Source organism: Arvicanthis niloticus, chromosome 6, assembly GCF_011762505.2.
Source record: "Arvicanthis niloticus isolate mArvNil1 chromosome 6, mArvNil1.pat.X, whole genome shotgun sequence".
Taxonomy (NCBI): domain Eukaryota; kingdom Metazoa; phylum Chordata; class Mammalia; order Rodentia; family Muridae; genus Arvicanthis; species Arvicanthis niloticus.
The window spans coordinates 67,547,106-67,560,642 of record NC_047663.1 but is presented as its reverse complement, the minus strand read 5'-3'; the positions used below and the strand labels follow the sequence as shown (position 1 = coordinate 67,560,642).

Sequence of the window (13,537 nt, the reverse complement as noted above, 5' to 3'; positions counted from 1 at the left end):
CATTGCAGAAAAGTGTGTGCTGGGAATCCACCCTAGGTACTCTGGAAGAACAGCCATTACTTTTAATTACTGAGTCATCGCTCCAGCTCCTGGTTTTTTTATGTTATAATAGTAAGAACCGTCACTGAAATGAAACACTATTTTATATTGTGTGCAGTGATAACATCTATAATCCCAGCCCTCAAGTGGTGGAGGCAGGAGCACTATGAGTTTGGGGCCAGCCCAGGGTGTACAAGGAGACCTCAAAAATAAACAACAAACACAATTTGTGAAAACATACCTTTTCATTTGTAAAACTTGCATCTGTCCCATCTCCTTCAAATGTTGTTTTCGCTCTTCTTCCACTTCTTTTAGTTCCTCTCTTCTTTTTCTTAGTGTAAGGTTATCCTGTAGCCACCTTTCTTGTATCTAGACATAAATATTGTTATCAGTTAAGAAAAATAAACAAGCTATTGACATGACCTCCTTAACAAGCCACTAACAGGCACATGCAGACAGCTAGTGATAGCACCGCCTTCCTTATAGTCCTGTTAAACTGACCAGAGGGAGACTCAGCCAGTGGGATGGAAGGGACAGGAAGGACAGAGCAGCTTACACTGCCCTCTCCTGTCCATGAGGTTAGGTCTCTTCTTTGGCAGGGGATAAGGCCTCTTAATAAATGGGTAGATCGTGCATTTTTGTATATTTATTTACTTCAAGATATTGATATATTTGGTAGTCATTAAATGTGGGCATTTTATATACACACAAAATAATAATCTAAAATGGAAAGATTAACCAGATGTTATTTTTAATTATTATATATTTTTAAGACAGGATCTTACTTTGAAGTCCTGGCTGGCCTTGGAACTCAAAGAGATCTGCTTGCTTCAGCCTCCTGGGATTAAAGGTGTATTATCACCATACCCAGCCTAGACATTATATTTCATTATTTATAACCTAGTAGATCATCTTTCCCAGAACCCCCACTACACAGCCTGCTGATTGAAGGGCAGCTCCATTAACATTAGTGAAAAACAAGTTTTAACAAAGCTCGACATCAATACAAACTAAAGTCTCCCCTACTTTATTTCCTAGTCTTTTCATCGCCTATGTATGCCCAGACTATTGGATCCTTTAGAGTACATCAGATACAGAAGGCAGATCTGTCTGCCTTCAGGCTGACAAATACTAGTTGAGTAGTCCTACTCTGAACATCCAAACTCCACACAATGGGTTGGATAGGATTTCAGATTTTTGGATTAGGGATGTTCAAGTAGTAGGCTCTATGTAATTACTACAAAAGTCAAAGAACTACAGAATATGAAACACTGCTAATGCCTCATCCTTTGGATGAGGGATACTCTATCCATAATCACACAAAGGAATGGCAAGTTACACATAGCTGTGACTTTGAGATTATTCTGCCAGTTGACCTAGAATATTAAAAAACTGGCTGTTGTTTCTAAGTGGTCTTAATCCTTAAAAAGACATTCAAGCCAGGCAGAGTGGTGCATGCCTTAACTCCAGCACTCAGGAGGGAGAGACAGATCTCTGTGAGTTGGAGGCCAAACCTGGGCTACAGGACAGCTAGGGCTGTCACACACAGAAACCTTGTCTCAAACAAACAAACAAAGAAAAAAAAAAAGATACTCAATCACCTGGCACAACTACCTGGATAGTTTTCCTGGTGATTATAACAAGTTACAGGAGAAAAATATTAAAGAGACAATTAGAAGCTGACATTGGTAGGGAAACTTGTAGAAACTCAGTGATGTGGGAGCAGAGAGAAAAGCAGAGCTTTGACTGTACTTGCTTCACACAGTGAAGGACATGGGTGCTAGGAGAGGGGAGACAGGTTCCCCTCACGCATGCTAAAGGTTTATATCCAACTGTACTCCTGAGAGCCACTATTTTCAGATTTTTAAAAAATTATCAAGAAATGTGGTAAAGCTGAGCGTAGTGGTGCAAGCCTTTAGTCCCAGTACTAGGAAGCAGAGGCAGGACAGTCTGAGTTCAAGGCAGGTCTAGTCTACACAGTGAGTTCCAGATCAGCCAGAGATAAATAGTGAGACTCTCAAGAAGAAAAGTTAAGGTACCATTATGCAAATTCTTGAGAGGAATTATTATAAACAGCTTAAGGTAGCCACAGTGACATGGCTGTAAGTGTTCAGTGGCTGAGACAACCAAAGACACGCTTCAGGCAGCTGTGCTCTCTGAAGCCTTGCCATGGAGAACTGGGCTTATAGTTTTTCCTTATTAGGAAAATGGAAAGGCAGCACTATGCCTCCTCATCTGGTGAGATCTACTATTTTAATTAACTTTTGAGAATAAGTAAAGAAGCTCTTTATAAAACACTATCACTCTGTAGCTAAGTATTCTCATGGACCATTCCTAACCTGGCTGCACATAGTCCTCAGAAAGCCAGGACTTCCTTCTAGGTTAGCTTCTGTTCTTACTTTAGTTGGAAAGCACAATAGGTAAAAGGCAACAACTTGTCAAGTCGGGTGGGTCTCATTTTTAAATTGTATAATTTTAGGCAAACTAACTTAAATTCTCTAAGTATCAGCCTGCATGGAATATGGTGATAATGCCACCTACTGTAAACTTAGCACTGTGAAGGTTAGGTAAGGCAGGACAGTGCTTGGCTCAGTAACTGCTTGTAAAAACCTTTGGGGTCCAATTTTTCTTTGTATTGTAAACAGTGGGAATTCTAAGTGCAGCTCACAAAATATAAAGAATAAGATAATGAAAGGAAAAATAGGTTAGCACTTAAAGTTCACCAGTACTGTTTTTTGCGCATGTCTGTGTGTGGCAGCCAGGACACCGTTGAGTGTCACTCCTCAGTCTACTTCAGTATTTTTTGTTTTGAGGTATGGTCTCTCAGTGTTCCTGGAACTCACCAGTAAGCACTAGGCACAGCCTGTCTCTGCCTGTGTGTCCCACTGTGCTTGGCTTTCACCAGTGCTGTTAGTACTGTATTCAAAACCTGACAAAATAGGGTAAACTTATTATAAATTTTGTGACAAATAATTTCTACTTTCCCTTCATATATATTCCTTCACCAAAAGAAGGGAGGCAGAGTAGTCTTCAAATTACTTTAGGATAAAACTTTTTTTTTTTTTGGAGGGGAAAGATTTTATTGACTTACACTTCCACGAAACTGTTCATTAACAAAGGAAATCAGCACAGAAACTCAAGCAGTGCAGGGACCTGGAGGCAGGAGGCAGGAGCTGACAGAGGCCATGGAGGCACACTGTTTACTAGCCTGATCCTCATGACTTCTCAGCCTGCTCATGCATTATCTCTCTCTCTCTCTCTCTGTCTCTCTCTCTCTCTCTCTCTCTCTCTCTCTCTCTCTCTCTCTCTCTCCATTCTTCCCTCCCTCCCTCCTTCCCTCCCTTTCTTATTTATTTCTTATTTATTTAACAGTCACCTTACATCCTGCCCACTGGCCCCTCCCACAATCCTTCCCCCTTCCCTTCTCCTCTGAGCCAGTGGGGGCCCCTGGGTATCTTCCCACCCTGGTACATCAAATCTCTGTGAGGCTAGGTGCACTTTAAGATATAACTTAACATGACTTAAACAAGCACATACCAAGTGAGTGTCCAGCCACAGAGCTCAGCTGATACAGTAATGCATACAGTCTGCCACTTTTGACTTCCAGACAGACAGACCCAATAGCATACAGATATGTGAGGGGGAAATCATTAGGACAGTTGACTCACACAATTACAGAGGGTAAGGAAGCTCACAACAAGGTGTCAGCAAACTCAGTGATTCCAGGATGCCAGAAACACAGCTCAGTATTAAGCCCAAGAACCTGAGGGGCAATGGTCTAAGTCCTGGATTCTTTATTCCTCCTACCTCTACCACCCTAGTGTTGGGATTCCAATGTTTAACACTGCATGTGTAACACACATGTGCACAGTTTATGCAGTGCTAGTGATCAAATCCAAGGCGTCCTACATGCTAGGTAAGTATCCTACCAACTGAGCTACATCTCCAGCCCAAGAGCCTGGAGGGCTGATGTCCTAGAGAAAAAACAGTGTATCCCACAGGGCTGGAAAACAGTTTAGCAGTTAAAGCACTTGCTGCTCTTGCAGAGGATGGAGTTTGGTTCCTGGCACCCATACTGATAGCAGCAGCCTACCTTCTGTGTGTCGATATCCTGCCTCATGGTTCCCATTTCTTTATTTATCTTTTCTTTGTGTTTGTCACATTCATTTAGTTGAACAACAACTTCATTAAGTTCAGTTTCTTTTTGCTAAAAAAAATAAAATAAAATCATTAAGTACATGAAATAAAAACAAAAAAATATTAATTTTGTTTAAATTACCTTCTTATAGTCATCTTTTCCATCTTGAATATAATTCTCTATGTCTTTCATGTAACCATGAATATTTTTAACTTTCTCTTTGATATCATTGATCTGTGGGAAAACATTTATAAAATTTAAACACATACATACAGACAAAAACATTTACACTAGATGAGCTGGGCATGGTAGCATATGCCTGGAATCCTTGGAGGCTGAAACAGGAGGATCGCCATGACTCCAAGGCCAGCCTGGTCTACACATCAAGTGCCAAAGCAGTCAGAGCTAGAATGAGACTGCCTCGAGAAAACACAGGTGGTGATGGAGCATACCTATAATCCAAGCACTTAGAAGGTAGAGGCAGGTGGACCTCTGTGAGTTGGAGGCCAGCCTGGTCTACAGAGTTCTAGGACAGCCAGCTATACTCAAGAATTTGCTAATGTCAAAAATTTATCACATCTCAGTGGATAAAAACACTTGCTATGCTAGCCTGAGGACCTGGCTTCAAATTTCCAGCAACCATGTTAAAAAAAAAAAACAAAAACAAAAACAAAAACTGGGCATGGCTCTGTGTGCTGTAACCTCAGCATCGAGGTAGGGGAGAAAGGAGGCTCCTGGAAGCCCACCAGGGAACTCCAGTGAGACTCAGGTTCAGTGAGAGAGTGACTGCCTCAAGGAGGTAAGCTGGAGGGCCATGGAGGAAGACCTCCAGCTCTAAGGGGTCACAAACCTGAAGAGACTCTATCTTAGCAGTTATTTATATGAAATAATAGTGCTATAAATGTTTAACACAGATACTGGGTAAGTAAAATATATAACAAAGAACTTACTTTATCCTGAGCCATTTTGTTACTTGTATTTTTTCTGTGGATTATTTCTTCTTTTTCCTGATGCAACTTTTCTAGTGCTGTCTCCAAAGGGCTTATTTGTTCTTTAGCATCCTAAACACATACACACATATAAAAACCAGACTATCATGTAGTCATGTAACACTCCATTATCTTATTTTAGATGTTCCATAACCATAATAAAACAGATCCCAGATGTCAGGCTTTAATGTCAACTTATTTTTGTCTCTTGACAGGGTCATGAATATGGTACCATTACTTTTATCCACATATTTCAGAGAGGCAAACAAGCGCAAACAGTAACTTGTTCAAGGTCATGAAAGTAAAATGAAGTAGATACCAACCATAAAATAGATAACCATGCTACAATCCACAGACCCAAAGAAACTAACAAGAAGGGCTGGGGGGGGGGGGGGACATTTGAATCTCACCAAGAAAGGGAAATAAATAGAATGTGTATTTTGGGTTGCAGAGGAGGGATGGGAACAAGAGGGATTAGGTTGGGGGAGGACAGAAGGAGACATTTGCTGAGTATTGGGGAAGACAACTGGAATGGGGGGTGGTGGGCAATCTCTGGGATGAGCTAGATACCTAGGGCAATGGAAACTCCCAGGAATCTATGAAGGGACCCTAGCTAAGACTTCTAGTCCATAAGGAGTCTGAACTGGCCATCTCCTGTACCAGGCAAGATTTACAATGGAGAGATTGGCCACCAACCCAGCTATAAGACCTTCAACTTACAATTTGTCTAGTCTGTAAGATACACAGGGATAAAGATGGAGCAGAAATTGAGGGAATGGCCAACCTACGACTTCTCTCAGTTTGAGACCCATGTCATGAGAGGGAGCCTACCCTGACACTATTAATGATATTCTGCTACACTTGCAGAAAGGAGCCTGGTATAACTGTCATCACAGAGGATTCACCCAGCAAAGAATTGAAACAGATGCAGGGACATACAAACATTAGGTGGGGCTTTCCTTCGAAAGAGGGGGAGGAAAGATTGAAGAAGCCAGAAGTTAAGGATACCACAAGATAAGCTACAGAATGAACTAACCTGGGCCCATAGGGGCCCACAGAGACTGAACCACCAACCATGGAACCTTCATGGACAGACGTAGGCCCATTGCACATGTTACAGTTGTGTCTTTAATGGAGGACTCCTAACAGCAGAAGCAGGGGCTGTCTCTGATTGTCACCTGCCTTTGGACTCTTTCCCCTACTGTGCTGCCTCTCCTAGTCTTACTGCAACTTGATATGCCAGGGCTACTTGATATCCAGGGAGGCCTCCCATTTTCTGAAGAGAAAGGGAGGAGGAGTGAATGGAGGGGATGGAAGGGGGGAGGATTGGAAAGAAAGGAGGGGAAACTGTGGTCAGAGTGTAAATCAAATAAATAAAATAATCAATTGAAATAGCTAAAAGTCTAACCAAGTCCAGCTCCAGGCATGATTCTACCAAAATGATTAGATTATTGATCTAGGCCACATGGTCCCAATTATACCACATAGTTTTATGCATGGATTTTTAAGAGCTCAACAGGAAACGATGGACCTATATCAGCTCTATGTGATCAAAGACTAGACAGGTCATTCAGTCCAACATTCTTTCTTACATGTTAGCTAAGCAGTTATTTTCACGGTAGTAACAGCATACTGACTGACGGTGGTGTACCCACATGAATTCTGGAAGAAAAAGGACTTTCAAATGATAAACTAATGCACTAACTAGAAGTCCCTTCTAACACTGCTGTTGTACACACACATGATAACCACAGTTTAAAGCAATGAACACATGTTCTGAACCTACAAGGTTACAGGTAGACACAGCCATTCATTTGTGACTTCAGTATGGTGTTTTCTCATGCTGGAAGATGGTGGTGTGGTGGAGAGCCACAGGCCCGGTCAGAAGATCTTTCTGAGAGTCAACCTTGCTTCCTCTGGGTAACCATGGGGCAGTCTAAAATCCCAGTTTCTTTCTCCTACACATGCATACTTGGTTATCTACTTCAACAGGGCTGGGAGGCACTCAATATTTTAAGTAAAATCATTTATAACCAGCCAAGACTAGTGCAAGTTAATACTATTTTGCTATCAGCCCAACTTATTTAGTCCACAAATTATTTAAAAAGGAACATTTATAGCAATTACTATTAAATAAACTGGGTAACTTTTATAGTGCTGAGTGAGTGAGTGACCCTAGTTAAGAAGACCTGGGTTAGGACCTTTGCTTTGATTCACTGAGATAAAGCCATCGGGTACATCTCAGTGTCTGTGGCATGTCCATGCCTGCTCACAGTAGGTACATCTCAGTGTCTGTGGCATGTCCATGCCTGCTCACAGTGGGTACATCTCAGTGTTTGTGGCACGTCCATGCCTGCTCACAGTGAGTACATCTCATTGTCTGTGGCACGTCCATGCCTGCTCACAGTGGGTACATCTCAGTGTCTGTGGCACGTCCATGCCTGCTCACAGTGTGTACATCTCAGTGTCTGTGGCACGTCCATGCCTGCTCACAGTGAGTACACCTCCGTGTCTGTGGCACGTCCATGCCTGCTCACAGTGGGTACACCTCAGTGTCTGTGGCATGTCCATGCCTGCTCACAGTGGGTACATCTCAGTGTCTGTGGCATGTCCATGCCTGCTCACAGTGGGTACACCTCAGTGTCTGTGGCACGTCCATGCCTGCTCACAGTGAGTACATCTCCGTGTCTGTGGCACGTCCATGCCTGCTCACAGTGGGTACACCTCAGTGTCTGTGGCATGTCCATGCCTGCTCACAGTGGGTACATCTCAGTGTCTGTGGCATGTCCATGCCTGCTCACAATGGGTACATCTCAGTGTCTGTGGCATGTCCATGCCTGCTCACAGTGGGTACACCTCAGTGTCTGTGGCATGTCCATGCCTGCTCACTGTACTGGCAAGTGGTCTGAATCACACATGAGAGCGAATGGAAGCATGCTGACATATAGGTATCTGCCGTGGGTACAACACTTGGGGACAAGAATTCATATACCATTATGCAGCCATCAACTGACCACTTCTAGTAACATGAAATCTACCACCTAACCAGACACTTGGGTCTTCCTTACACGCCCAACTCCTTCTTCCCAAATCTTTACTTATTAATACCCACTGTGTCACTTGGAAATCACACGAAGCATTTTAACACTTACACTTGATTTTCACAATAACAGTAATTATGTGTTACATTAACAACAATTTTGAATTTTGTGCCTGTTTTTGTTTAACAAAAAAAAAAAAAAAAACAATACGTATGCACATAGCTACCTTTATTTCTCTGTTTAAAGACTGAACTTCAGTGGATAATTCCACAGTTTGCTCCTCCATTTGTTGACGCCGTTGCAAATTGGTGGCTATCTGCAGTTTCTCTGATTTCAGCTCATTTGCTCTACTTTTCAGGTGTTGGATTTGTTCCTGCTGGTCCTGTATAAGCTTACGATTCAATTCAATCTTACTGGAAACTGCACAGAAACATAATGATACAGTGGCTAATGGGTGGGAACACTGCTATCATTCTTTGAGTTCTTGAAGCATACACAATTCAAATGCTGAATTACAGGGGCCTCCACTTCACGCAGCAGGGTATCTTGCCTGCTGTCCCCACCCTGGCCACTCTTGGGTGAAGTTCACAGGGCAGGTCCCACTGGGAAATAGCCAGCTCATCTGACCATCTACAATTCCAAGTCTGTTGCACAAGGCAAAGAAGCCAAGCAGTGATAGTTGGAGAGAAGAGAATGAATACACAGTGGGCTCTTCCACGGAGCAGGTATTGAAGCCTTTGTGGCATGTGAACAAAGACACATTACCTGTATCCAGCTTGTGTTGCTTTTCCTGTTTTTCCTGGTTAACTTGCTGAACAGTCCGATCCAAGTCTACTCCCTGGAGCTTAGCTGCCTGCTGTGCAATTTTCCTTTCAACATCTTTCAGCTCCATCTTAAGAACAGAACAGTTATTTCTAAGAGACTTACTGCACCATCATGATTCAAACCCTTTTAAGGCCAAGTTTAATAGGATAAAAAGTGAAATTAAGATCTAGTCCTTCAAATAAGGTAAATGAATTATGCCTCAACCTCCATAGTTTATGAACACCTTAATTCTAGGAATGTATACAAATTAGTTGTCTACACCTGAAAATTGGCTGCTATATATGTGTGTGTGTGTGTGTGTGTGCATATACATTATATATACACTCTATCTATCTATCTATCTATCTATCTATCTATCTGGGGGAAAGAGGGGGGACATGGTCTCACTGTGTAGGCCTGGCTGACTTGGCACTTGCTATATAAGATCAGGCTGGCCCTGAACTTACAGAGATCCACCTGCCTCTGCCTCAATAGGGCTGGGATTAAAGGTGTATGCCACCACGCCTAGCTACTGTTTTTAAACACACTTGACATTCAAGAACCCACAAATCAATTTTATTCTGCTTTAAACTATAGTAGCTTACCTGGAACCTCTCCATAATTGTAACATCTGTCAGGCATACTTTAGCACTTTCTTCTTCCGGCATTATTGTACCCAAGAGTGTTTCCTGCTCTTCTATGTCATTCTTTAGGCGCTGTATGTCTCTATTGACACTTTGTAGTTTGTTTCTTAATTCTGGTATTTCCTTTTCCTTCAAATCAATTATGCTTTGCCTTAAAAGAAACACAATGAAAGCCAATCTAGCTGACATTTTCTCAAAATTAAAGTGAAGCTATGTGTTTTTGGCAAGAATAGCACAGAAAAGCTGCCAGCCCTTTGTAGGATGTCCTGTCACTAGCCCAATGATGTCAACGTGTCTGTTATGTGTGATGTTTACCCTACCCATTTGGGTACTGTGCTGATACTCATGTTTCTTGAAGTAAGATGACTACTTTTTACCTTTTGTATTTTAAAAAAAATACATTTTAAAAGATATCACAGATCCAAGAATATGTTAATGCCCTGTTTTTCAAACAACTGCTTACTGATGCTAGTAGCCACTGATAACTGTTTGCAATAATTATTACTGGGGTGTTGCCAAGCAGAGATAATTTTACAAATCAACTGATTGCACTCATCAAAAGCTTCAAGACCATGAAAGAGACAGAAAGGCTGATGCACCGTTGTTGCACATAGACCACAGGAGCCTGTGGAGAAAGACTCAGATGCAAGTCGGGATCCTAAAGCCAGGCACACATTCCAAGACTAATGGACTGCAGTACGGTCTGCAGTCGGCAGGGCTGCACCCCTGTTATTCTCCTGGTTCACTAACTGTATACAGTCACACAAACTGCTAATCTCAGCAGAAGGGAGGGTGTGTAGTCTCTGTTCTAGCTTTGTAAAATTTTTTTAAGTAGAAAGTAATTTCAAAATTAAAAATAATTTAAATTACAGAGGACAGGAAGAAGCCAGATTCTCAGCCAAATGCTACATGGGCTCACAGTACAAAAACCATCAGTCTTTTTTTTTTAATATCACTATTTGAACTTCACTTACTGTCTCTAAGACAAGTAGTGGCTCTTTACCTATTATTGATATCAACTGTAAAGTAGTAACACATTCCGTTTTTAAAAGAAAATTCAAAGTTTAGGGGCTGAAGAGATGGCTCAGTTAAAAGCACTGGTTATTCTTTCAGAGAACTGAGGTTTAATTCCCAGCACCCATGTGGTGGCTAACAACTGTGTAACAACCATTACATGAGGTCCAGTGGCGTCTTCTGGCCTTCATGAGTGTTGCATGAATGTATTGCACAGATCATAAGAAAAAAAAAAAAACAACCACCAGCTGTGGGGAGCTGACAGAAGGCGGCTATCATCCTTGCAGCCATCTTGAGCCGTATACCCTGACAAGAGACTTGTTTACAATAGCCTGCAACAGCTGAGCACACTGTGATAACATCTTGTTTTAGATATTCAGGATTTTCCCTTGGGTGTGAGACTTAAAGGTGTGTGACTTAAGGGCATGACTTAGAGGTCAGATTTAGAGTCAAGACATAAGGGCATGACTTAAAGGCGTGGCTTAGAAATGAGACATATAAAAGGCGAGAGGCAGACAGAAGAAACGATTATTAAGTATTAGGCCCAGGGAGTAGGCACTTGAGACTGAGACAGGCAACTAGGGATTAGACACTTGTACTCGAGACAGGCACTTGGAAGAGAACTTGGAACTGGGAAGGAGACTAGCAACTGGAACTAGGATTAGGACCTGAGACTTGGTACTAGGAACTAGGGACTTGGAGAGAAGAAGAGAGACTGAAGAATAAACGGGATTGAATCACACTCTGTCTGGTCTCCATTCTTCTCGTCAGTCCTCACTCTCTCTTGCTGAACCCCGACCCGTGACCCATGGACCAGAGCAGCTTGGGGCAGTGCCTGCTCTAACAATTTAGCCCCCAGGGCTTTTGGCAATGCAGGTTTCAACACTGACAGAGCGATCCGCAACATTTTGGGCCTCCAAGTGTGGGGTAGCTCGGGCTGCAATATTTTGGCCCACAAACGTGGGGCAGAGTGGCTTGCAACATTTTTGGTGCCCAACGTAGGGCAGCAAGAATGAGAGACACAATGAGGGACCTTGCTGGAAGAAGGATCTGCCAAAAATTCAGAAGTGAAACAAAGGTGATCACTGCGGGAATCTACCACATGGAGAAAGGTAGGTCATGTTAATGAAAATGCAGCAAGAAATAAGTCAGCCTGAACTCAACTCTCTTTTTATTTTGTTGTTTGCTGCTCACATGTGTTAATTGTCTGCTTTTGTTTCATTGTTTGAATGCTGTCTTTCATGTTCAAAAACGAAAAGTAAATTAGAATCTAAAATACAACCAAAGGTTGATAATGATTTGTCAGAGTCAGATTGTGCTGACCTAGAAGAAGAGGCAGCCAAACATTACGACCCTGAATGGCCCTCTTCCTGAAGACCCCCCTCCCTATGTGCCTCTGCCTCCAAGTGCTCCCACACTGGAGATGGTGGTTATAGATCCCATAAGGGAGTTACAGGAAAAAATATCTTTCTTAAACAAGAAATAGTTAGAAAAAGAGTATCAAGACTTAATTAATAAGCTTTAAGTAAAGACAGGGAAGATGTCTCAAAAGGTAAACTGTGAAAATCCCCCAACTCCTTGCATTCCTCAACCAGGAGTCCAAAGGCAGTCCCTATCACCTAGCTTAAGATTAGCCACAGATCATCCAGAGAAGAAAGATGCTGAGGCTTTCCCTGTATCCAAGACCAAAGATGATCAAGGGGTTGCTTGGAGATATCACACAGGGTTTAATTTTCAAATTATTAAGGAATTAAAAACTGCAATATCACAATACGGTGCCACTGCTCCCTTTACTCTTGCAATCTTTGAGTCTGCCGCAGAGGAGTGGCTGACTCCTAGTGATTGGAATACATTAGTGAGAGCAGTTCTTAGTGGTGGTGACTATCTTATTTGGAAATTAGAGTATCATGAGAATTGTAAAGAAACAGCTAGGAGAAACATTCAGGCAGGCAATGGTTGGTCCTTTGATGCCTTAGTAGGAGAAGAGCAATTTGCTTCTAGTGATAATCAGATGCAATATGACCCAGGCTTATTCGCTCAAATTCAAAATGCAGCCATGAAGGCTTGGCATAAACTCCCAACAAAAGGGGACCCTAGTACGTCCTTAACAGCAGTCAGACAAGGACCTGATGAATGATTTTCTGATTTTGTTCATTAATGACAACAGTAGGAAGAATTTTTGGTAATGCAGAGGCAGGTGTAGATTATGTGAAACAACTTGCATATGAAAATGCCAATCCTGCCTGTCAAGCAGCCATTAGACCCTACAGGAAAAAGACAGACCTTACAGGGTATATCAGACTCTGTTCTGACATAGGTCCCTCCTACCAACAGGGCTTAGCTATGGTGGCTGCCATGCAAGGACAATCAGTAAGAGATTTTTTGGCAAGTAGAAACCAAAAGGCCTGTTTTAAATGTGGCAAGCCTGGACACTTTGTAAGAGATTGCAAGGCAGAAAATGAGTTAACCCAGAGACAGCCCAGCAAACAGCCTGGGCTCTGCCCACTTTGCAAACGTGGAAGGCATTGGGCTAGTGAATGTAGGTCCAAAAAAAGATGCACAAGGAAACACCCTTTCCCATAATCAGGAAAACGGGAACAGGGGCCAGCTCCAGGCCCCGAACCAACACAAGCCAAAACAGGCTTATGGAGCAGTCAGTTTTATACCAACAAACACCAATCCTTGACTGAACTTAGTCAAGCAACACCAGGAAGGGCAGGACTAGACCTCAGTTCTGCCACCCACATAGTTTTAACCCCAGAAATTGGACCTCAGGCCTTACCCACTGGAGTGTTTGGACCACTCTATCCAAATGTGTTTGGCCTGATAGTGGGAAGAAGCAGTGTAGTCCCTACTATGCAGGGACTA

General features: G+C 42.4%; 1 protein-coding gene across 4 annotated transcripts in view; it reads right to left on the bottom strand.

Annotated features, from left to right (window-relative positions):
- The window catches only part of Rad50 (RAD50 double strand break repair protein), a 196,260-nt gene that overhangs the window by 20,471 nt on the left and 162,252 nt on the right, over positions 1-13,537 (bottom strand). For all 4 annotated transcript variants that reach the window (XM_076936848.1, XM_076936847.1, XM_076936849.1 and 1 more), the window contains 7 exons: positions 9,617-9,806; positions 8,973-9,099; positions 8,434-8,627; positions 5,128-5,238; positions 4,319-4,411; positions 4,133-4,246; positions 281-408 (listed from right to left, as the gene is read on the bottom strand). In XM_076936848.1, the coding sequence (XP_076792963.1) occupies positions 281-408; positions 4,133-4,246; positions 4,319-4,411; positions 5,128-5,238; positions 8,434-8,627; positions 8,973-9,099; positions 9,617-9,806 (957 nt within the window). The remainder of the gene's footprint in view (positions 1-280; positions 409-4,132; positions 4,247-4,318; positions 4,412-5,127; positions 5,239-8,433; positions 8,628-8,972; positions 9,100-9,616; positions 9,807-13,537) is intronic.